This window comes from Balaenoptera borealis (assembly GCF_965194805.1).
Source record: "Balaenoptera borealis genome assembly, chromosome: 14".
NCBI lineage: Eukaryota > Metazoa > Chordata > Mammalia > Artiodactyla > Balaenopteridae > Balaenoptera > Balaenoptera borealis.
In genome coordinates this window covers 84550421-84576572 of record NC_138875.1, presented here as the reverse complement: position 1 = coordinate 84576572, position 26152 = coordinate 84550421, and the positions used below count along the sequence as shown (strand labels likewise).

Genomic DNA, 26152 nt, shown 5'->3' with positions numbered 1-26152 from the left:
GATGTAACGACCCTTAAAGGTGATTTACTCTGTGCTAATGATTCAAGTTGGTAGCCACAAATCCCGTGAAACCTCATGGCAGCGAGTATTAGTTAATAAATTAGAGGCAGAGGAACAGGCAGAGATGGCATTCTAGGGAAAACTTAACTGGAGGTGACAGTACAAACCCTAACAAGCATGTGTCTTTAATAGCATCACACCCAGATACTGAGCTTTGGACCTAATATTCTATATCAACATTAAGGAGATTCGGAGCAGCAATTATAATGGGCAATCCTTTTCCACAATCTGAGCTGCAACAGGACTACCCTCTCCACCATTCCTACATAAGAAAGCCCATCAACAAACTGCTTAATAAAATGTTACCTCTTGACCTAAGTTTAGGAGCTAACTAGACTCTGAATGATGAGATAACATAAGTTTATATTTTATGTATAATATTTCCTGAGTTAATATCATCAGAGGATAGTTTTCTCTGGGACAGGTCATATTTTATCAAATCGTCTGAAAACACCCCATTGCCCAGTCACTCCTGCCACCCTATTAGTTTCCAACACTGATTCAATCACCTCTCACAGGAGCTATAAAGCCATTAAGAAAAAAATGCAAAACAAATTACCCGATGTCTCAGCCAAAGGTACTGTGCACAAACAAGGTTTCCTTCTCTTAGCTGTAAAAAAATATCCTTAAGGTCATCTTCATTATTCAGAAATTCAATCCAAGAACTACCCCTGCAAAGTCAAAGAGAGGAAAGAAGTTAGTAGTCAAAAAATATATATTAAGGTTATATGTTACAATTAGATATCATTATGCATTTTAACTAGGTTTTTTTTTTTCCTCAGAGTTAAAAAAAGAATCAAAGATTATACAGTGAAAAGTAAGTTTCCTTCTTATCCCAGACCTATAGAACTCCTGTATCTCCCCCAGAAGTTATAGCTCTCCTTGTAGGTCCTTCCTGAGATAATCATTACATATACAAGCAACTATTTTTAACTTTAAAATGAATGAGAGTTTTTTATGTATACTATTTGTACTTAAAAAAATTCATTTTATATTATCTCGGCAGCTTGTACCAAATGAGCACATATAGATATTATTCTTTTTAAGGACTACATATTATTCCATGGCATGGATTTACTATAATTTAACTAGACACCCACAGTTGAACATTAGGGTTACTTCTAGTCTTTTGCTATAACCAACAAAGCTGTAGTGACTACCCAGTCCTAATTAAAGCCCAGAAATAGATGATGAATACGTCCTTAAAATGATAAAAAGACAAAACCCTATAAGCCTGTATCATGCTTAAATGATAAAACAAAATAAGCATTTTCACTAATATCAGGAACAAGTGAAAGATGCCTATTTACCACCATTATTTAATAATGTTCTACATGGGACTTCCCTGGCAGTCCAGTGGTTAAGACTTCACCTTCCAATGCAGCGGGTGTGGGTTCGATCCCTGGTCTGGGAGCTAAGATCCCACATGCCTCATGGCCAAAAAACCAAAACATAAAACAGAAGCAATATTGTAACAAATTCAATAAAGACTTAAAAAAAAAAAAGGCCCACATCAAAAAAAAACAAAAACAAAAACGTTCTACAAGTACCAGCCGAAATTAGGCAAGGAAAAAAAATGAGGAAAAAAATGAAGCAAAATTATCATTATTTGCATATATAATTATATACTTGGAAAAAACAAGACCAATTGAAATATTACGACAAGTGAAAAAGGAGTTCAATAAGGTAGCTGGTTTAAAAGTAATTTTTAAAAATCAATAGCTTCTATATCCTTTTGAAAATACAATGGAGAAAAGTCCCATTTATAAAAGTAGGAAGAAAGATAAAATTAACAAAAAAATGTAAAAAATCTATATGAAGACAACTGAGTAGATACCACTCAGGAACATAAAAAAAAGGATAGAATGAGTAGGAAGACACATACTGCCCTTAAATATTGATATGAAGACTTGATATTGTAAAGATACTGATTCTCCCCAAATTGATTTTAGGTTCAGCACATTCCCAATAAAAATAAATAATAAAAAATCCAATAAAAATAAGATTTTTAAAAAACTGGATAAGCTGATTCTGACTCCAAGTGTCATACAGAAAAGAGTAGCTGCCCAAATTCTGAAAAATAAGAAAAGTATAGTAGGACTAGTCTACCAGTTAATAGGACACTTTAAAGCTACATTAATTAAAACTATTTGATACTGGTGAATGAATAGAGAGATGAGATCAAGTGAATACAATTATATTGCAGAAACTTAAATACACGTGAGAATTTTAGCATGTGATTAAGGTAACATTTCAATGAGCAGTGAAAAGGTAGAATGTTTAATGATAGTATCGGGATAACTGTATAGCCATAAGGAGAAAAAATAAAGCTTCCTTCATTGTTAGTTTATCATGATAAATAAATTTGCCTTAGCTTTAAGGTAACTAGATCTCATATTTGTCAATAACGATATTCTTGGTGCACATGTTAGTATATCTAACAGGATTAATTTCCAGAAGTGGATTGTTAAGGCAAAAGGTACGTTTATTTAAATCTGCCTTCCAAATGTATCAGTTCCAATGGATGATGTAGAAGTGCCTAAAGCTTAGCAGGAAAGATAACATTTTCCATCATTGGACCCCCCAGAAACACAAATTCACTCAAAGCAATGCTATATCTTTCATAACATTCCTAACTTAAATCTAATTCATAATCCAGAATTCAAAATGGGGAATGCACATACCTGAATTTTTCTGGTCCAAATGCTCCATAAAAAGTAGTCAACTTTGCATGAGCCCTTAGCACCTAAAAAGAAATAACTTGACAGTCTGAATGTTGTGTGCAATAATATTAAAATAAAAAACACCAAAAATTAGGCATTCTGTTTCAGAAGTCTTGTACATATTCTCGGTTTATCCCATATTACAGGTCAATTCCCATAAATATGACTGCCTTAACTTAGCACAAAACAAAAAAACTTGAAATAACGGAAATATTTCCAATCACACTCAATGCAATAAACCTGCAAAGAAGAGGAAGGTATTTGTACATTAATTGTAGGTGTCTTTCAAAATCAATCAGTTTTCCCACTGATTTATAAATATGCCCTTATGGTAAAACCTAGCTGGATTATACTAAACATTTACTTTGAGATAAGAGTTAAAAAATATATAGATGGTCCCTGACATGCAACAGTTCAACTTAAGATTTTTCGACTTTATGATGGTGGAAAGGCAAAACTCATTCAAGTAGAAACCATACTTAGAATTTTGCTCTTTTCCTGGGTTAGCAATGATATATAGGACGATTCTCCCCCGTGATGCTGGCAGCAGCAAGGAGCTGCAGCTCCCAGTCAGCCACATAATCACAAACAACCGATATCCTTACAACCATTCTGTTTCTTCACTTTCAGTACAGTATTCAATACATTACATGAGCTATTTGACAGTTTATTATAAAACAGGCTTTGAGTCAGATGACTTTGCCCAACTCTAGGCTAATATAAGTGCTCTGAGCACATTTAAGGTAGGTGAAGCCAAGCTGTCATGTTCAGTAGGTTAGGTGTATTAAGTGCATTTTTTTTTTTGAAAAACATTTTTTATTGAAGTATAGTTGATGTACAATATGGTGATTCACAATTTTTAGAGGTAATACCCCAATTATGGTTACTATAAGATATTGGCTATATTCCCTGTGTTGTACAATATATCCTTGCAGATAATTTTTTTAATTTTATTTTTAAAATTTAATTTAATTTATTTTTTATACAGCAGGTTCTTTTCAGTTATCTATTTATACATATTAGCGTATACATGTCAATCCCAGTCTCCCAATTCATCCCACCGGAACCACCCCCCCCTGAAGTGAATTTTTGACTTGCGGTATTTTCAGCTTAACAGTGGGTTGGTCAGGATGTAACCCCATCATAAGCTGAGGAAGATCTGTACGTACACGTGCACGCACATATATTTTTGGCACCATCATAGCTATCATCACAGTTTACAATTATTTGAAATAGCAGGCACTATGTAAAATGATTTATAGGAAATATTTCATCTGACCTCAAAATAACCCATAAGTACTATTATTATTCCCATTTTGCAATAAGGAAAAAAATGTATTAATATAACTTGCTCTTGAAAAAATACAGACCTGTCTTGAATTCAAAAGTATATTGTAACAGTATATTCACTCCCAAATTAACCTATAAACCCAATGTAATTACCTCTTTTAAGCCATCAGAATAGATAGGAACAGCTTTATCTTCTTTCTTCAAAAGCTAAGATGAATAAGAAACACGGTTAGAGTATCGGCTATACTAGGTTTTTCATGAAAGAAGATGGATTTCCTGTGAATTAAAGGAAAAAATCATCTTTAAAAATTAAATTGCACTGAACTCTGAGATGAACAATGAACAATTAAGAAGTTACATATCTTAAAAATAATGCATTTTATGAAAACAGCTCACATTTTGCCCATCGGTTACACCGTGATTTTAAGGTATATAACTAGCAATGGTACTCATTTACAGGTGAGTGAGGGGAACAATCTATAGCAAAAATGGCATCATTTGGAAGAGCAAAAAAAATGTACTTTAAAAAAGGTCTATGGGAAAAATCATTGTTTTTTGCAAATTACTTCTTTTGCATAAGACAAACTAACATGCACAGAGGTCAGAAACACTTACCCTGGTTTTGGCATAATTCAGCATTTCCTGGGTCGTTTCATAGGTTATCCATTGAGCCTCCAAGCAGTAATTCACCACAAATTCATCATCCTGTTTCATAAATGCCAGACATGGTAAGGCAACGTAATGTTGATCAATCCATCAATCTGAATCCTCTAGTATACGACAGGGAAAACATACCTGGATTTTATGCAGATTTTCCTTAGCTTCATCTACAAGTTTTTGCCATTTGGTCTGCTCACTGGTGTCCAGAGAACTCAAAGCTAGTTTCTCCAATATATCATTTGATTTTACTTTGTAAACAAGCTGTAATATAAACATGCCACATCAAGAAACTTGAAGCAAAATAATGCCTGTGGATGAAATCTTACGCTGTATGCTAAAAAAAAAATGTGAATATTCATGTGGTTCAAGAATAAGCATTAAAGAAGGTAACACTTAGATAACTGAAAGGTAACCCAGATTACAAAGTGTTATGGAAACCATTTCTACTGAGTCCTCACTAAATGTGACCAGCAGTGTACTAAGAGCTTTATGTGAATTATCTCAGTTAATGCTCATAAAAACCTAAGTAAGCATTTGCACCTCATCATAACCCTATGGGGTAAATACTAAGATCCCTATTTTACAATCAAGAAAACTGAAGCTCAAGAGAGGGTAAGTAATGTGTCTGAAATTTTGCTGTTCAGAAGTGAATGGAGGGCTTCCCTGGTGGCGCAGTGGTTAAGAATCCGCCTGCCAATGCAGGGTACATGGATTTGATCCCTGGCCGGGGAAGATGCCACATGCCGCAGAGCAACGAAGCCCGTGCGCCACAACTACTGAGCCTGCGCTCTACAGCCCATGAGCCACAACTACTGAGCCCGCGTGCCACAACTATTGAAGCCCGCGCGCCTAGAGCCCGTGCTCCGGAACAAGAGAAGCCACCGCAATGAGAAGCCCACGCACCGCAACGAAGAGTAGCCCCCACTCACCGCAACTAGAGAAAGCCTGCACGCAGCAACGAAGACCCAATGCAGCCAAAAATAGAAACAATTAATTTTTTTAAAAAACAGGAAATTAATACTGATACATTAAAAAAAGTGAATGGAGCTGGTTTTTAGAAGAATACCACACAATTATGTTTCACGTCTACTTTTCTAAGTTTATCAAAGGTTCTTTTTTCTAAATTTTATTAATTAATTAATTTATTTATGGCTGCATTGGGTCTTCGTTGCTGTGCACAGGCTTTCTCTAGTTGCGGCGAACGGGGGCTACTCTTCATTGCAGTGTGAGGGCTTCTCATTGTGGTGGCTTCTCCTGTTGCAGAGCATGGGCTCTAGGCGCGTGGGCTTCAGTAGGTGTGGCGCACAGGCTTTGTTGCTCCACGGCATGTGGGATCTTCCCAGACCAGGGATCGAACCCGTGTCCCCTGCATTGGCAGGAAGATTCTTTTTTTATTTTTGTACCTTTATTAGCCACTGAAGATGTCTTCCACTAGACTTTAAGCTGAGAGAAAGAGGGGGGTGTTCCCACAATCCCTATACTTAGCAAGGTTCTCACTACTTATTTGCTAATTGATTTGCTAAATTGATATAGTTTAACTCAGGTTAGTGAGGCATACCATTTTATTTTATTTTAATTTATTTTTTAAACATCTTTATTGGAGTATAATTGCTCCACGATGGTGTGTTAGTTTCTGCTTTATAACAAAGTGAATCAGCTATACGTATACATATATCCCCATATCTCCTCCCTCTTGCGTCTCCCTCCCACCCTCCCTATCCCACCCCTCTAGGTGGTCACAAAGCACCGAGCTGATCTCCCTGAGGCAGGCAGATTCTTAACCACTGTGCCACCAGGGAACTCCCAGTCTATCAAAGGTTCTTTAGCAGCTAGAAACAGCTTGTGTTAGACAAAGTCAAAATTTCAGGTTCCTTTTTTATAAACAAAATACCAACTTTAACATGGGCTCTCTGGTTCCGAAAGCTAAAAATGATACGAAAGAGCAGTTTCTCTAGTTCTGTGTCTCCACTCCCTAAAAACATCTTTCACTGGTTTTGATTTTTTTGCTTCATTTGCTCTTTTTAAAAATTAGTTATTATGAAACTTTCAGATGTTCAAAAAGGTAATAATATAACAAATAGTCATGTACTTATCACCTAAATTTAAAAAAAATAAAGCCCATTACTAATATAGTTTAATATTACTTTCACTTCTTCCAAATAAATCATCCTCCTTCCCTTAACCAGAAGTCTCCATTATTCTGATTTTGGTGCTTGTTATCCCATTAATTTATTTACTGCTTTACTCCTATACATTTCTAAACAATATACAAAATTGTTTTGCATGTTTTAAAATGCTACTTTCTTTAAACTTTTTATTTTACATTGGAGTATAGTTGATTAACAATGTTGTGTTACCTTCAGGTGTATAGCAAAGTGATTCAGTTATACATATACAGGTACCTATTCTTTTTCAAATTCTTTTCCCATTTAGGTGGTTACATAATATAAAATGCTACATTTTTAAAACAACAAACCCATGGGTACCCACCACCCACTTAGCAAATGTTAGTTCTTCACTACCATCAGGCTTCATCCTTCATTATTTCCCAGGACTTTTCAAGGGATATCAATGAATTCCTAATCACCAAATCCAACAGACAACTTTCAGTTTTTATACCTGATTTTATTGGTAGTATTTGCAACTGCTGATCACTCCCCACTAAACTGTTTGTTTGTTTTTTGGCCACACCTTACGCCTTGTGGGATCTTAGTTCCCCAACTAGGGATCGAACCCGTGCCCTCTGCAGTGAAAGCAAGGAGTCCTAACCACTGGACCGCCAGGGAAGTCCCCCTTGGTTTCTTTAATCGTACATTTGTGTGGTTTTCTTCCCAAATATGTTTATAGCCCTTCTTCCTCTATCCCCCGTGTGCTGGTGCCCCTGTATCTCATCCTCAGATCTCTTCTTACTCCACACGTTCTCCTTGAGTGGTCTGAGCCATTCCTCTGGTGTTACCTATGCCTAGATTCAGCTCAGATCACTCTCCAATTTCCTATCAGACAGCCTCATTTTATAAGATCCCTTACATGCAATTTTTATAAAGCAGAACCCTTCATATTTTACCCCTAACCTGTTCTTCCACACATATTCCTCATTTTAAGTAATGCCATCACATTCCAACTACAGTAAGTCCCCTACATACGAATCTTCAAGTTGTGAACTTTCCAAGATGCGAACGTGTGTTCACATGTCCAATCACGTAAGTCAGTTCACGTGTCTGGTGTACACTGTCACATGCGTGCATCCTCTACAAGTGGTTGTGCTTTTGTGTACTTTACCGTACACTACTGTATAGAGCACAGTAGTACAGTATCTTTATTTCAAGCCCAGGATGTCCAGAAGCAAGCGTAAAAGCAGCGGTGATGTACCCGGTACTGCTAAGAAGCACCAGCTATTGTACTGTACTACTGTATTTTTCAAGGCATGGTACTGTAAGATTAAAAATGTTTTATTTCCTGTGTGTGTTTGTTTTTTATGTATCATTTGTGTGAAAAGTATTATAAACCTATCACAGTAGAGTACTATGTAGCCGATTGTGTTAGTTGGGTACTTAAGCTAACTTTGTTGGACTTCTGAACAAACTGGATTTATGAATGTGCTCTTGGAATGGAACTCGTTTATACGTAAGGGACTTACTTGTAGTACGCTGAGCCAGAGCCCTGCTAGTCTGCTCCTGACATTTGTACCCCCCACTATGTTTGATCGCTGAGCCCCACTGCTTCTACCTCCTATACACCTCTCTCATCAGACCTTCCCTCCTGTGTGTCTCCACCTCACTGCATTGGGTCAGTTTTTCAACTGGTCTTTGCACCTCTAGATTTACCCTTTTCCAAACAATTTCCCATGTTTACAAAATGACAACCTAATCAAGACATTCTCCAGCTTAAAAATCTCAGTAGCTCCCCATCACCTGCAGAATAAGATCTAAATCCTTTGCAGTACATACAAAGCCCTCCAGGCTCTGATCCTCTCCTTCTCCATCATCTCCTTTCCCTTCTATGCACATATAACCTACACCCTAGTCCTATCTAATTACTAGGAGTTCCTGGAAGCACCATAAGCCTCCCTCACTTTCTTCATGTGTCTTAACACCTAGAATTCCCTTCCTCTCCCAGGACTATCTGGAACATCTTCAAGATCTGACATAAAATCACCTCCTCCATGAAGTCTTCCCACCCTACTTTAACGGTCAATATCTCCTTTGAATCCCTACTCTACTTTGGTCGTATCTTAATTATAGGCCTGATCACACTAAACTCCCATTATGTTTTACATATTTCTCTCTACAGCCTCTAGCACATGAAGAAATGCTTTCAATGAATGAATGAATAAATGAATAATTACCTCAACATCTAGTCCAAACTGAATGGCAAAGCTCTCGGCTTCAGCAAATCTGTGTTTGTGAAGTAACCGACTCAATCTGATAAATTGAAAGAAATTTCAGTAAAATTTTTATTAATCAGGGAATTCAAGCTTTTCATCAAGGAGTAAGGCTTAGAAGAACACAAGAGGGCTTCCCTGGTGGTGCAGTGGTCAAGAATCCTCCTGCCAATGCAGGGGACACTGGTTCGAGCCCTGGTGCAGGAAGATCCCACATGCCATGGAGCAACTAAGCCCGTGAGCCACAACTACTGAACCTGCACTCTAGAGCCCGTGCTCCACAACAAGAGAAGCCACCGCAATGAGAAGCCCGCGTACCTCAATGAAGAGTAGCCCCCGTTCTCCGCAACTAGAGAAAGCCCGCGCACAGCAACAAAAACCCAGTGCAGCCAAAAATAAATAAATAAAATAAATTATAAAAAAAACAAAACAAAACACAAGAAGTTACCTGTTTTCTGGCAAAGCTTCTGTAAGACATCTAAGCACTAAAACAGAGACTGTGTCTTCAGATAGTCTGAAAAAGTTTTAATATTGACATTTGTCATCAGTAAGTCAATTTTAAGTTTGCTATTATTTAACGACTTATCTGATAAACAAAACAGGACTTACTTTGGATCATTTTTGCAAATTCCTTCCAGAAGGTATATGGTATCCTACAATAGAAAAAACATGTTTAAAATTGAAATATAGAATTAATTCACTTTATAGTTACTAGAGTAACAATAATTTCTGGTTTAGGCAGAAATTATCCATCAATGGATTCTAAAATTACTGGGAAAAACTGGTGAGGAAAAGGATAGTTCCATAGTCTCAAAATAACACCAAGGAAATTACTTACTAATTATACAGGGGAAAATGTACCTTTACAATGGAGAAATCTGGCAGAACTGCTTTAACCAAGTGATCAAATTTAACAGCACCAATAACAGGACAAGTGGACATGAGTCCTTTAATGTGATGCAGTTAGGACACAGTATCACTTATGCAGGATGCTTGCCAAAAATCTTAGCACGAATCTAATCATGACGAGACACAGATCCAAATAGAGGGACATTCTACCAACAACCGGCTAGGACTCGAAAAATGTCAATGTCCGAAAAGACAAAAACAGACTAGGGAAGTTTTAGAGATTAAAGTAGACTACCATGTGACCACGACAACAAAATTCAATTCGTGATGTTTGATTGAATCCTGGGTCAGGAACAAAAAAAAGTTCTCAAGTAATTGGCACAATTGGTAAAATTTGAATTTGCATGGCATATTTCGTAACAGTATTGCATTAATGTTAAATTTTGTGGGCCTTATTCTTAGGAGATACCCGCTGAAATTAGGAGTGAGAGGTCATGATGTCTGCAAGTAATTTCCAAATGGTTTGGAAAAATACAATGTGTGTATATAAAAAGAGATAAAACGGGCTTCCCTGGTGGCGCAGTGGTTGAGAATCCGCCTACAAATGCAGGGGACATGGGTTCGAGCCCTGGTCCAGGAAGATCCCACATGCCGTGGAGCAACTAAGCCTGTGTGCCACAACTACTGAGCCTGCGCTCTAGAGCCCGCGAGCCACAACTACTGAGCCTGTGAGCCACAACTACTGAAGCCCATGCGCCTAGAGCCCGAGCTCTGCAACAAGAGAAGCCACTGCAAGGAGAAGCCTGCGCACTGCAGCAAGGAGTAGCCCCCACTCGCCGCAACTGGAGAACGCCCACGCGCAGCAATGAAGACCCAACGCAGCCAAAAATAAATAAATAAATTCAAAAAAAAAAAAAAATCCGCCTGCCAATGCAGGGGACAGGGGGTCGATCCCTGGTCTGGAAAGATCTGCAGAGCAACTTAGCCCGTGTGCCACAACTACTGAGCCTGTGCTCTAGAGCCCACAAGCCACAACTACTGAAGCCCGTATGCCCTAGAGCCCACGCTGCAACTACTGAAGCCTGCGCGCTCTAGGGCCTGTGTGCTGCAACTACTGAGCCTGAGTGCTGCAACTACCGAAGCCCATGTGCCTAGAGCCCGTGCTCTGCAACAAGAGAAGCCACCGCAATGAGAAGCCCGCGCACAGCAACGAAGAGTAGCCCCCGCTCGCCGCAACTAGAGAAAGCCCGCGCGCAAAAACGAAGACCCAAAGCGGCCAAAAAGAAAAGCAAGCAATAACCTCCCCCAAATTAACAATCATCTGTATTTCCTGTGGAGAGACAAGAAAATTGAATGTGCAATTAACTGATGTTTTATTTGATTAATTTCCTTCTTTTTAAATGAAGACTGACCTCCTGTAAATATATTTGAGGACCTCTGATAACAATAAATATGGTTTACCTGAGATCTATCCATGTATTCCACTAGGTTCCACTCATGCTTAGCTTAGTTATTCTTATTTTTTTTCAATTATAAAAAAATATATTAGTTCAAAATACACATCAACTTACTGTGCTAATTCCTGTTTGGACCAGAGAAGAAACACTAGATACTTCCAAAGAATATAGTATTTCCATCATAGGTAATGAATAGACCATGAGGTTTCTCATCTAAGAAAAATAGGACAGCAATTAATGTCTTAGGTCAATATAAACCTATGAGCACAAGACAGCACTTCACAATCCAGGGCATAGATTAAAACACTTGATACGAAGTTAAGTGCAAAAAATAAGTAAATCTGTTACTGTATTATTTAAATGTTACATAGAAAATTATGTTCTATCTTACCTTTTAAATCTGTTAAATGAAAATCCACGTACCTGGAGTCCATTCTACAATTTGTTTTTAAGGCAAATATAATTCCTCAGTGCCAGAACTACATAAGTATCACTATAATAAACATTTTCTTATAGACATTTTTATTCCTGAAATGCTCCAATTAAAATGTGGAGCTGAGATTTATACCTTTTTTTTTTTTTTTATGAGAAAAAAGAGCTCTGCAGGGTTATTTCTGATCTGTCAAGTACCTGTGTGAACTAAGAGCTGATATGCTGTGAGTACTACTTAACGACTAGTACTTTTATATAAATGCTATTTCTAACACATAATATGGACGAATGTGATATAAATTTTCCAATACCTTCTTATTAGTAGTAGTTGTCAGAGCTACTAACTTGAGATTTGTAATCCCTTGCCTGAAAGAGAAAAGAAAGTTTAAGTGAATCAAAGAAGCCAACTGCTAGACATAAGCTAAGTCAAAGTGATATCCTTGTATAATAGTTAAAATTAATTCACACAGAAGATACTGAACTTGACTTCTGAATGTTTATGGCCCAGACTCACACTCTTTCTAACACATTCACTTGGAGGTTTTTGTGTTGCCTATTTGTTCTCAATGAATTTGGCTAACAATGAAATGGTCTTTACCCTGTCAGTCTGTTCACAGTGTTATCTGGAATGTAACACATAAGAAATGATCTGAACAGAACCAGGCAAGAAACCTGGTTCTAACAGAAGGGAAATCAATATGAGCGTCATAATGTACCACGTGACTGATGAAGGCGAATCTGCTTCTGTGGTGAGAAGAAAGTCTTCTATGTGAAGGGAGGGCCAGTTCCATATGGGAGTTAGGGTGTAAATATCCCATAAGCTCAGCACGTTCTGCAAAAGAGACATTTCATTGATACGTCCTCTTAACGACTAAAAATTTACATTTTGGAATCTATCTTTTGATATGTAACTGAAATAAAGCACATTACACAAGATAGTAATCTACCCTGGCTAAAGTCCTCGTCTTTGTTAAGTTCGACAAAATTTCTGTTGTTAAACATAACATCAAGTGAAAATACTTAAGGGGAAGTATCAGAAACATACACTGGTATCAAGAACAAAAAGTAGATTGTCTATCAGCTGGAACTTCTTTGCACCTACAAAAGAGAAAACAAGGTGTGTAAGGACTATGTTTCTGGGTTACATATAGCCATATTTAAAATAGTAAACTAACATACTTATGGAAAGGCAGAACTACACTTAAAAAAGAAGTTCCCATTCCCATTTATTCCCGTTTCTCTACTTTTTTGGAGGATCACTAAAACGTAAAACCTCCCAAAATGAAGAGTAACAATTGCAACACGCTAAGAAACCAAATACATGGGCGATCATCAGACTAAGCTGGCTTGTTTCCAAGGTTTGGTAAAACGGCTCATATGCCAGACTTAGTGTACTGACATGAAAACGACAACTCACAAGTACCAAAAGTAGTTTCATTAACTGATGTTACCTTCAATAATCTCTGCATCAATAACACTCTTAACGGTCATCCCTTTCCTAGAAGAATCTGGTTCCCATTTTGAGAATGCACAATTACCAGTTCCCTACAGAAGTGAAAATAGTATGTCAATTACAAACTTGGGTCTAGATCTGAATTCTCCTCCAAGTAGAAACATCTAAGTTGTACATGTGACTAATTTCAAAATATATTTATATATTCAAGCCCAGCTAGCTCTTATCATCTAGTTCCTCTCTCAGTTTGTTTTCAACAGAACAGAATGGAAAAAACAGCGAACTCCTGCTGTACACTGTTATCACATGAACATTTAATAAGGAGGAGGCATATTCAGGCAACTCACTCTAGAGACATCAGGTAAGCTTCAAGACCTCCTCCAGCATTACAAGATAAAGATAACCTTTGATGAAGTATTTTCATTAAAATAACTACTAATATTTGAAAATCATTCATAAATATTCGCTTCAAATTATTTGAAACCCTGATGAAATACTGAACTAGATACACAAAACGGGGAAAAGTGACTGCTTCTTAACATATTATATAAATTTGGCAAGTAAAAATGTTGTAAATGCTGTAATAATATAATTCAATATAGAATTTTTGCCTACTCCTTGAATATAATATTAGATGTTTTGTTTGCTGCTGTTGTTTTTGCCTACACTCATAATTGAAAGACATGCTAAATGTCAGGTAGAGATTAGTGAAAATAAAGATGCAATATTTTTTCCAACACAGAGACTTAGTTTTACTTGTTGAGTTAATTTTATGACCTTCATTTTATAATTTCCCTGTTTCTGTTATACACTACAAATTAATTTGTAATTTTACCAAAACTATGTTTTAATGAAGAAACATTTCAGAAAAAAAGTCCAAAATTTTATAAAAAGAAAAGAATTACCCCAATTATCACAGGGATTTCGCTTGCTAAATCACCAGCCACAAGATTGAGACAACCAAGGGTATGACAATTTTCAGTAGAAATAAAACTGGACTTGATTTGTCCTTGTAACTGCAAGATTTAAAAAATAAGAATGTTATATATATGCTCCATAGTCCAAATTCCTTGGAAAGACTGATAAAAAAAATCCGTTTAAATCAATAGCTATAAATGTATTTTTAAAAATAGGAATATTATTAAAATGTTTTATCATGTTAATTCCCAAAATATCAACCATTAGACAATTATGCAGAAACACTTTCCTAAACTGACATTAAATCTAAGTTTCTAGAAGACAGTGTGGTTTTGTGTTCTTACCTTTTTTGCTGTATGGAAGTCTACCTTTTCAATCGCTGCATGAAAAAGAGAAAGTAGGCTGAATTTACACTATAACCTATAAAATACATATGAATCTCCCCTTTTGTGTCAAGGTTAAATTACATACGATCTAGGGAGAGGAACACTGGTCAGAAATTCATAAGGTGCTGGTGACTTTTCAGTTTTGCCCTTGACCAATGAAATAAACTGTGATGACATGTCGTACTCGGGGCACCAGCCAGGCTGCCTTACGGTCCCTACAGTGTCTCTCCACACCTTCCCTTAAAAGGTTCTTCCTACTAAGATGGTCTTCTCCCGGCTCCAACTCTCCTATTCAAGCTCTGAAGTCCTACCTGTGAAGTCTTCATCACTTTGCACTCCCTTTTGGAAGAGCTGTTTCACTTGTGTGGCTCCTTCATTAAACTATAGAGAACCTTGTATCTTAAATCTCGTTGTATCCCCAGAACTTGGCACATTCTTAGCACAGAGTAGATCTTTAAAAAATATTTGTTGAATACATGCCCAGAATCAATTCCTCAATCTCTGCCAGCTCACAGGGATGTATGGTCCACACCACTCACTTAGCACACACTCTAGATTACTGCCTTGTATTGTTAACACTTACAAAATCATTTCAGTTTCCAGGTTCATTCATTCCATCAAAAAGCATTTATTACTATGCTAGCGTAACTCCTGTCTCCCCAACTAAGTTGTAAAGTCCTTGAAGGCTATAAATAAATATTTCTTCAGATTCTGTTGTAGCCCTAACTGTGGAGAATAAGTATATTACGAATACTTTAAAGTACACCCAATATCATAGAATGTAGTTAAACTAAAATATTCTTAAAGAGCCTATTTTAAAATTTACCTGGAAAACTAATAAGAAATATTGCAGCAAATCAGTAATAAGAAAATAATACATTACTTACCTTGTTGAATTTTTACAAGCTGAAGGTTTGTAATACAAAAAAATCCATTGTTTGTAAGAAGCAGCATATAATAGGTACCTATTAAAATAAAATCAAGCCAGCTTCTTTAAAAGGCACATGATATAAAATTTAAACCAGGGTCTGGATCTAGCTTAAAAGTATGTCCATTTGCTCATTTAAAGTCTAATAATAAAATAACACAGTAACAATACAAAGCTTATTTACAAAGAATTGGTAAGTTATTTGCAAAAACAATGTTAACTTCTTTGAAACTTCTATAAACCAAATTTCATTTGCCAGAAAAAATGAAACTCAGATACATCAAAATAAATTAAGGTCCAGTTAACATTTGTTAAAAAGAAATACGATAAATACACTGAAACCCATAAGAACATATTAAAAGAATATTATGTCTCCCTGATAATCTATAGAACTCTCAAAACTGTAAAAAGTTTAGGATATTATACTTAAGAAGAGTACATTTAAGCCTCTGAAAAGAGCTAAAATCAAAAACTTGTTTTTTAAAATAATATTAATTGCATCCCTAGAAAGTTTAACATTGTGTAGGTAGCACCAATTAATTTACATAATATATTAACTATAAATCTGATTTTTTGACTGGGTATTAATAAGAAGACATTAAAAAAGAAATTAAAAACACTTACCTTCATTTGAACTATCTTTCTCAATAACAAGATTCCGGTAAGTACACTGATTTTCATCATTAGCTTTCTGAACAAAAGCCTAATTGCAAATTAATTTCAAATGATAAGATTAAACCCAGAAAATTACAGTCAAGGATTATATTCTTTAAACTCTAGGGATATCAATTATCATTAGCAATAATTCTGCCTATATTCCAAACATTTTAGTTTTCAAATGGAAAACTATTTACAAGCTTCCTCCAAAAATGTTTATTTTCAATACAAAACTGCTTTGGACAAGTATACTATCTTCAAACCATACTTTTTCAATTTTGCATTTATTGCATATGTTTTGTGGATGAAAAATGTTGCCTGCCATATTAGCAAACAAAGGATGCTGCGACCATCAAGCCAAGAGGGAGCCCAGGATGGAGATAAACAGGCTGCCCACTGTCAAGTCATCAGCCATTGCAGCAACCCCCAACTGTGCATCCTGAGGGGACTCAGGATGGAAAAGCACAGGATACTGGCCCTAGACGGCAACGGTGTATATCAAAGGAGTAACTTCAATGAGCCCAGACTCTTGCATCTTCCATACATAGAAAACGCTAAATTTATTAACCCGATATACCTGGTTTTCTTTAACAGTAATCTTTTGATGTTCCGACTACCTGGTCTACCTTGCAAAACTCCTATGTATCCTGGCTCCTCCCTCACCTCTTCAGAGCATCTGAGAGGCTGCCTCCCGGGCCTGAAGTTCTCAGAAAGTCCGCCCAATAAAACATAATTCTCAACTTTTAGGTTGTGTCCTTTTTTTTCAGACAGTTTCTAAGGTATGATTCTTAAATTCAATGTAAAGAAACATTATTCTTTTAATTTAGGCCACAAATCAAGTAATGCTTTGCTAGAGCTTTAGCTGTCTAAAAGATAATTTAGAATTTAGATAATGAAGATGAAAAACATAACAGGGTCTTACATTGGTGAGTAATGTTTGCTTTGATGTTACATGAATAAGATGTAAGTTGCCACTTCTCTCCCCAACCAGAAGAAACTTTCCTTCTTGACATAGGCCAACCACATCCACTTCAGTATCTGAAAATTTCAAGTCAAAGTTACAAGCTTCCTCTGAAAATGTTTATTTTCAACACAAAATATTGCAAATTTTGTTATTAAAAGTCAACTCTTTAAGCTTCTTTTAAATATGTCATGAAAGTAGTGACTAATGTAAAAACGAATGCTACTGACTCTTTGTCAACAAATATTTGCTGAGCACTTAGTGTATGCTAAGCATTGTTCTAGGTCTTTTGCATATATCTGAGAATAATAACAAGAGTCCCACCTTCATAGAGCTCAAATTCTAAGGCAGAAATAGATGATAAACAGTCAGCATAGTAATCAAATTGTATGACATACACAAAGGTGATAAATTCTCTGGCAAACAGAAAAAGTAGAGCAGGGAAAGAGAACTCAGGAGAGCCATGCAGTATTAACTGGAGTGCTCAGGAGAGCCGCCTTTGATAAGGTGAGATTTGAACAAAGACTTGAAGGAGGTGAGGAAGTTATTGCTTGCACACAGCAAGAAGGCCAAGGGGAATGACATGGAGACCGAGAGGGGAAGACTAAGAGACAAAAGCAGTAACATATAAATTGCTTATAACTAAAATTATTCAGCAGCAATATCTTTATACAAAAGTATTATATGTAGGGACTTCCCTGGTGGCACAGTAGTTAAGAATCTGCCTGCCAACGCAGGGGACAACGGGTTTGATCCCTGCTCTGGGAAGATCCCACATGCCGCGGAGTAACTAAGCTCATGCACCACAACTACTGAGCCTGCGCTCTACAGCCCATGAGCCACAACTACTGAGCCCGCGTGCCACAACTACTGAAGCCCACGTGCCTAGAGCCCATGCTCCGCAACAAGAGAAGCCACTGCAATGAGAAGCCTGTGCACCGCAACGAAGAGTAGCCCCCGCTCGCCACAATTAGAGAAAGCCCACGCACAGCAACAAAGACCCAACGCAGCCAAAAATAAATAAATAAATAAACAAACAAATTTATTTAAAAAAAAGTATTATATGTAAACACAGCCTCACTTTTCATTGGTGAAACTGTGAATCTTGGGGACCCATCAGGGTAGATGCATTAAGATTCCACAAAATATGGGTTTCTCTCCTGCAAACTGTGATCAAGATTTTGTTCTTATGTGCATACCTTCTAATTCCTTTTCATCTAAGTTCTTTTTAAAAATAATTAATTAATTAATTTTCAGCTGTTCTTACGCAAACATTTCAATAACCATCTTTCTCTCAAAACTTCAGAAAAAATTTCATAATACTATCACCTATTTTCCAGCATAATCACTGACTTGTCTGTCCCTTAATTTACTCTGAAGTCCATACTTGCATATACACACTTAAAGCCCTTTAACTCAATAAAGAATTAATTCATAAGTACTTTCTAAAAACTTTTTATAGTGCTAAAAGTATTCAAATATCCGTTGATGGTATTGAAATTATGTACAAGATTCAGGAACTTAAACATAATTGGGCTCAACTGTTTTCTACAGTATTCTAACACAAAAACCACGCAAATAAATTGTTGCTTTCCATGTATGTTTTTCCTTAGACTTATTGAGAGAAGGGATCATCTCAGTACCTGTTCTGTCTGGTACTCAGCACAAGGCACTCAAGATTAATTTCTTGAAATTAGTGTAATTTCGAGTCTTATAAATAATGGAGTAAAGAAAAGGCAATGCTGTAGAAATTGGTAGCAAGATATAGTTGACTTCCAACTTACTTTACTGCATTACATTAGACTTACCAAATATAAGATGCAATTGAAGCAATCTACAAATACTGTCCAACAGTATCACTGATTGGTCCGCTACAATAATAAACCCATCACTTAAGCTGCATGCTTGTAGTTTTGGATTTAATGAGGCCTGTGGGAGGGAAAAGCAGGACTAAAATAAAACATTTTTATACATGTTTAACAATACCTATCAATAGTATCACCATAGTCGCAAGCACCCAAGTTTAAAACTTCACTTGATAGGTCTTCTTTCTTTAGCCCATATATCTAATTAGTCAAGCTTTTCTTTGTATGATATATCTTGAATCCGTTCAGAGCCTAGAACAGGGAAATAGTCCAGGGTTGCTAGAACAGGGCAAAGGATTCAAAAGTACAAGTCTTTGTTTCCTAAGGGCAGAGCTTACGCCTGGAGAAGCCAGCAGGCATTAACATAAATGAATGAACCAATAGTGGCATAAGTCTCAGGGTCTGGGAAACAGCAGGGAGGGGGACTGTGAACTGGAGGACACGAGGCCCCACGTAAACTAAAGAGAGCAGAGTCAGCCAGATGAATGCCCCGTGGAAATGCGATCCTGGCATGGCCACAGCTTCCAATTTACCAAGAAAATCTGGAGCTTTATGTGAAACATTCTAATTTTTAAATATTGGCAACTAAGTCAACATTTTAAAAAACACAATGCAAGCCAAATATCAGTCTCCTGTTTGTAGCTTCTGTTGATTAGAGCTTCCCACACATAATCATTTTTTTTTAATTAATTAATTAATTTATTTTTAGTTGCATTGGGTCTTTGCTGCTGTGCACGGGCTTTCTCTACTTGTGGCGAGCGGGGGCTACTCTTTGTTGCGGTGCATGGGCTTCTCATTGAGGTGGCTTCTCTTGTTGTGAAGCACGGGCTCTAGGTGCATGGGCTTCAGTAGTTGTGGCACACGGGCTCAGTAGTTGTGGCTCGCGGGCTCCAGAGCACAGGTTCAGCAGTTGTGGTGCACAGGCTTACTTGCTCCACGACATGTGGGATCTTCCTGGACCAGGGCTTGAACCCGTGTCCCCTGCATTGGCAGGTGGGTGCTTAACCACTGCGCCACCAGGGAAGCCCTCCACACATAATCTTGAAGCAGTTGGATAGCTCAGTAGTTGAGAATGCTGTCACTTACTAGCTGAGTAATCTCAAGCAAATGCCTCAACTGACTCTCTGGTAAAGCTGGAATAATAATAATAATAAGAATGCCTACAATGCTGGCTAGTATGGAGATTCAGTGAATTAATTCACGTAAAGGGATTAGAAGGGAACCTTGCCTGTAGCATATGCTCGGATAAATGTTAATTACTCTTAATCTTCTCTGACAAACTAAGCCAATCAGCTCATTTTATACCTGTTTCAATGGTCACCTTCTGCAGGTATAACTTTTGAAAACTACATTCTGATCCCTCTTATACTCTTTTTTTTTTTAAATAAATTTATTTTATGCATTTATTTATTTTTGGCTACATTGGGTCTTTGTTGCTGTGTGCCGGCTTTCGCTAGTTGTGGCAAGCAGGGGCTACTCTCTGTTGTGGTGCGTGGGCTTCTCATTGAGGTGACTTCTCTTGTTGCAGAGCACGGGCTCTAGGCATGCGGGCTTCCACAGTTGTGGCACGCAGGCTCAGCAGTTGTGGCTCACGGGCTCTAGAGCGCAGGCTCAGTAGTTGTGGTGCACGGGCTTAGTTGCTCCGCAGCATGTGGGATCTTCCCAAACCTGGGCTCGAACCCGTGTCTCCTGCATTGGCAGGAGGATTCTTAACCACTGCACCACCAGGGAAGACCCTGATCCCACTTATACTCTTAACTTGCTTCTTCAACTAGTGAAAAGTTACACCAAAGTGTCGCAAAGAAGAAACTGTGCTACACGTCCTAGTAGGGGTCTACCCAGGCTGTTTTCTCTGCCTGGACTGCTCTTCCCCCTCTTCTTTTTAAGACTTTTTTTGGCTGTGCCGGAAGGTTTGTGGGATTTTTATTTCCCAACCGAGGATTGAACCCAGGCCCTTGGCAGTGAGAGTGCGGAGTCCTCACCACTGGACCGCCAGGGAGTTCGCAAGACTTTAATTTTTAAGAGCAGTTTTATGTTCCTAGCAAAATTGAAAGGGAACTATAGAGATGTCCCACAGAGCCTGTGTTCCACACATGCATAGCCTCCCACATTGTCAACATTCCTCACCAGATGATACATTTGTTGCAATTGATGAACCTACATTGACACATTATAATCACCCAAAGTCCACGGTTTACATTACAGTTCACGCTTGGTGTTTTACATTCTGTGGTACACACATCTAGCATTATGGTCTCACACAGAATATTTTCTCTACCCGAAAATCCTCTGTGCTCTGCCTAGTCAACCTTCCCTCCAACCCCCAAACCCTGGCAACCGCTGATCTTTTTTTCACTGTCTTTTCATTTTCCAGAATGTCATAGAGTTGGAATCAAACAGTATGTCACCTTTTCAGGTTGTTTACTCCTTGTGTGAGTTTTAGCAGATTGTGTTTTTCAAGGACTTGGTCCAGTTCATTAGGTTATCAAATCTGTGGGCATAGAGATGTTCATAATATTCCTTGATTATCCTTTTAATGTCCCCAGAATCTGTGGTGATGCCCCCTCTTTCATTCCTGATATTAGTAATTTGTGTCTTCCCTCTTTTTTCTTAGTTATCCTGGCTGGTGGCTTATAGATTTTATTCATGTTTTCAAAGAACCAGCTTTTGGCTTCATTGATTTTCTCTATTGATTTCCTATTTCAATTTCATTAATTTTTGCTCTCTTGTTATTTCTTTCTTTCTTTTTAAAAATATTTAATTAATTTATGTATTTGGCTGCACTGGGTCTTAGTTGCGGCATGCTGGATCTACTTCCCTGACCAGGGATCAAACCCGTGCCCCCTGAATTGGAAGCATGGAGTCTTAACCACTGGACCACCAGGGAAGTCCATCTTCTTTTTCTAGTTTCCTAACTTGAAACTTAGATTATTGATTTTAGATCTTTCTTTTTTTCTAATATATGCATTCAATTTCCCTCTAAGCACTACTTTTGCTGCATTCCACATATTTTGGTAAGCTGTGCTTTCATTTTCCCTTTTTTTTCTTAATGCCCAAGTCAGGTGCTAGTTTATGAAATGCTCCTTAAATTGTCCCAACCCACAGTGAGCTCTCCATCCTCTGAATTCCTACTACATTTACTGTCTGTACCATTCATTTGGTATTTCTCATATACTGACTTGCACATCTAGATAGATATCTTTTATTGCTTGTGTCCTGTCTGCCTAACTTTAAGGAAAGATCCTAAAAAGAAGAGATAATGTTACCTTACCAAGGGCCTACCACGGGTTGTGAACACAGCATTTGCTACAAGTAATGCCCCAAGCTAATAACAAATGGAACTTTGTTGTTAGCTGAATTCAAAGCTCAATACACACTATTATTTTTCAACAGGAGCCCTCAGAGATCAAGTAGCCTGGGTCACTTCCATCTTTTAAGGCTGCTGGTAACATTAAAAAAATAAAGAAATACCACTTTCTCATTACAGAACTTATGGTATTCTTTACACTTTTGCCTTAACAAATAAACAGTTTAATGCCAAAGAACACAATTTATCTGTATTACTCATAAAATTTATAAATTCTGTGACTTTTAAATGCTACAAAGCAGTATAGCCTGACAACAGGATACAAGCTGAATGAAGAATGATTTTTAAAAAAATCCCTATTGGCCAGTGTCTCTGAATGCTCATTTGAAGAAAAGTCAAAAGCCTACACTTGAGGCCATTTGTGAATAAGGTTCTCCAGAGGAGGCCCTGCCTTTCTAGCCCTAGAAAATGAAAATCTTGTCTGGTCTCTTCTCCTTTCTTTTACACTTTTTTTTCTTAATTAGAGAATTAAACATTACATTAACTTACTATGGGAAGTAGAGGAATCCTGGGCTATAATACTGTGACAGAAGATCATTTGCACTTTCTCTAAAAGAAACTTTTGTTTACCACGATCATCAAAATTTTATCAAAAGCAAATTACTGAGAAAGCAAATCAAAGATAAAAAACTAAGAGCAATACTTTCCATAAAAGGCAGAGAATAAGGTTTCAAGCCTGGTGTGAGAATGGTGGAATAGTTATTAAAAGAAGAAAGTTAAAATATAGAAAGAAATTCATGGAAAGGATAATCTCAATCTCAGTAGAGTCCTTAACTCAGGGCTGGAGTATGAGAAGCACCTGGGGTCAGGAGCGGGCTCTAGGGGCTTGCTTCAATTCTATTGGTAATGTTTTACTTCCTAAGCTGGTGGTGGATATTCTTTGTATCATTTTATATACATCTGTATGTCTAAAATGTCAAGAGGAGCTATGAAAAATTCAGGTTTGGAATACTGACCGTAAGATGATGCAGGGGGAATTCAGATGGAAATTTCCAGTAATCTGATACTGAACTTTGATTCCCTGAGAAAGGACTATACTCATTTATAAAACATTTACCACGTGGCCACTAGTCTTACTAAACACTCAGTAAAAATTTTGTTAAAGAAAACAGTCAGCGTCATAACCATTACCTTTTCGGAGGAGATCTTCGCTAGTAAATCTACTTGATATAAAGCAGTTCCGTGTTCTTTTCTTGAACCAACACTTAGGTACCCACTTCCTGTATCATCATTCGTTAGCAGCTCAATATCATTCCACATGTTTCTGAGATTGTTTTCCTGAGACAGGAACCACTGCGTTCCCTGTGACAACATGTAAAATTAGGCCAAATTATATTGTTGCATAGACTCCAGTTCCTTGGGAAATGAAAATGCTTTATCCGCTCCCCCCAAAATATACATATATACACACACACATCAATAAGTAAAGACTTCTCTGTCTTTGTGTTATTTCTGTGGTCACTAGACACTTTGGATCAATAAGATACATGGAACTAGAGCTATGATTATCACTAGAGAACTTATTGGTTTAGGGACACAAGGAAACAATTCCAATCTTACCAATCTGTCCTAGAGCTTCTAGTATTTTGTGTGCCTAGTTGAAATTATAAGAAGTTTTCATTTGGAAAAAACCTTTAACCAATATAGCAATAAATAGTGAAGGCTCTGAAGTCAGACTGTATGGGATATCTTAGAATGGTAAGGTTCCAGATGAACTTAAAAAAAAAAAATGTCCATTCATGTTTCCAGTATTGTTATACAATGAATGAAAATGTTAAGGAGAGGAAGAAAAAACTGCATTAGGTTTCTGACTGGACCAAAGAGTATATTTGTAACCTTTCGAGTCACTTAACTATCTCATCAGCAAGGACTTATATAACTCATTTCATTGGATGTGGGTGGGCATAGAATACTAAAATGAAAAACAATCCTTGGACCAAAACTAGTGGGGAACAATAACCAAATAATTACAGTTGCTTTGGTAAGTGCTCGCAGAAATATGTTTTTAAATCTTTGGAAGGTACAGTACAGGGAAGAAATGATTTTTGACTTGGTGTTCTTTCACATTTACTAAGCTGCTGTCCTTAAGCAAGTAACTTAACCTTTCTGTTCCTCAATTCTCGTCTATAAAATAGAAATACAGTTGTATGTAGCTGGAAAGGTCACTATGAGTTTCAAACATTCACAAAACAATGTTTCGTTCATGGCAAGCACTCAATTTAAGGGTTATCTAATTCACTATTGTTATTCGTGGAAGCAAGTAACACTTGGGTTAGAAATTTAAGGTCACAGGAGCTTTTTAAATATAGGAAAAGAGTTCTTACTAGGAGTGTAAGCAAGGGCACAAAAACAAAGTATGCTAGAATACACGATTTTAGTGGCTGTGTTTGGGTGGGAGTTGGGAGGAGATTAAGACAGGTTGGAGTAAATACTTTTATGGGTCTCAGAGTCCCACATCTGTAAAAATAGAGAAATATCATCAGCCTCCCAGGTCTGTCACACTCACTCATTTGACAAATGTTTATTGAATGCCTACTATGTGACAGTCACTGTTCTAGGAGCTGGGAATACAGCTGTGAAGAAGACAGAAAAGGTCTTTGTCATTATGAAATTTATATTCTCGTACGAAGGATAGACAAAAATAAAATAAAGACGGTATTAAGTAGGCAAAACAGTTTGAATGCATCATTCATTAAATCTGCACAACAATCCATTTTACAGCTGAGAAACATGAGTCAGGGACTAAGTAAACGGCCAAGGTCACCTAAAGCGAGTTAATGATGTAGCTAGACAAGACTCAAATTCATGCCAGTTATTAACTGCCTCCCTACGAAAAAATAAGTAAACGCACAATTAGAAATAGTGCTCAAATGAATGGGGGGAAGGGGCGCATAAGAGACACCTGTTTGGGAAGGGAAAGAGATGACATCTGAGCTGAGACCCGAATATCAAGAAGCCGAAAAAAAAAAAAAAAAGAAGCCGACTATGTAAAGCTCGGGGGGACAAAGATGCAGGCCGAGTATCAAAGGCTCAGAGGGTGGAATGAGTTTGGGGCGGCTGCCGGGCCACAGCAAGAATGGAAAAGTGCGGGCGCTAAACGAACAGGTGGAGCCAATGAATCCTTGATTACAAGATTGGGTTTCATCCTCAATGCTAGGGAGGGAAAGATACTAAGCAGACCAGTGACATGATGTGATTAACGATTTGAGATTCCTCTGGGTGCCGGGTGAACAGATTAACGAATTAAGCGAAATGAAACAGTTTCATTTAGGCCTCCACGCGTAAATGCTCTCAGCTGGACACCGGGGCCAGCAAGAACCGACTTCAACCTCTCTCCCGCGAGCGTCTTGAGGGGAAAACACATCGAACTGAGCTGAGGCCTCTGCTACTTCGACCTGAATCCACCCGCAGCTCCCTACAGCAGCCCGGCTCACCCTCCTCACCTGCAATTGAAGAAACTAAAGAGGAGCACTCAAGTTTATCGTCCCCGCCCTTCCGAGCTCCAACAGACGTTCCCAGTCTCTTTAGGGTCCATGCCACAAATTTAAATTGGCGGGAGAACACCAAGCCCAACCCCTTTTACGGCGGCCAGCGGAGGCCAAGATTGCTTTAGAATCGAAATAGGAAGTTGCCCCACCCTAAATTCCACCCATTCCGATATCCGGGCTGCGCATTCTAGGGTGTGTTCTAGGCCCCGCCCCACTCCCCGGCCTCACAACCCCCCTTCAAAAGAACAACCAATCACCGTCGAACCGCGTTGCTACA

The 26152-nt window shown here is 37.8% G+C and overlaps 1 protein-coding gene across 1 annotated transcript in view; it reads right to left on the bottom strand.

Annotated features, from left to right (window-relative positions):
* KNTC1 (kinetochore associated 1) overlaps positions 1-26082 on the bottom strand; it is a 70792-nt gene extending 44710 nt beyond the window's left edge. Inside the window, exons 1-21 of the mRNA XM_082355795.1 lie at positions 25831-26082; positions 23519-23689; positions 18964-19084; positions 17117-17232; positions 16162-16240; positions 15497-15574; positions 14568-14602; positions 14211-14321; positions 13304-13397; positions 12898-12950; positions 12569-12684; positions 12164-12218; positions 11535-11633; positions 9724-9767; positions 9563-9628; positions 9079-9154; positions 4869-4994; positions 4689-4778; positions 4227-4280; positions 2745-2806; positions 620-731 (exon numbers count right to left, since the gene is read on the bottom strand). Coding sequence (XP_082211921.1) covers positions 620-731; positions 2745-2806; positions 4227-4280; positions 4689-4778; positions 4869-4994; positions 9079-9154; positions 9563-9628; positions 9724-9767; positions 11535-11633; positions 12164-12218; positions 12569-12684; positions 12898-12950; positions 13304-13397; positions 14211-14321; positions 14568-14602; positions 15497-15574; positions 16162-16240; positions 17117-17232; positions 18964-19084; positions 23519-23647 — 1716 coding nt within the window. The 5' untranslated portion in view covers positions 23648-23689; positions 25831-26082. The remainder of the gene's footprint in view (positions 1-619; positions 732-2744; positions 2807-4226; positions 4281-4688; positions 4779-4868; positions 4995-9078; positions 9155-9562; positions 9629-9723; positions 9768-11534; positions 11634-12163; positions 12219-12568; positions 12685-12897; positions 12951-13303; positions 13398-14210; positions 14322-14567; positions 14603-15496; positions 15575-16161; positions 16241-17116; positions 17233-18963; positions 19085-23518; positions 23690-25830) is intronic.
* Positions 26083-26152: the final 70 nt, after the last annotated feature.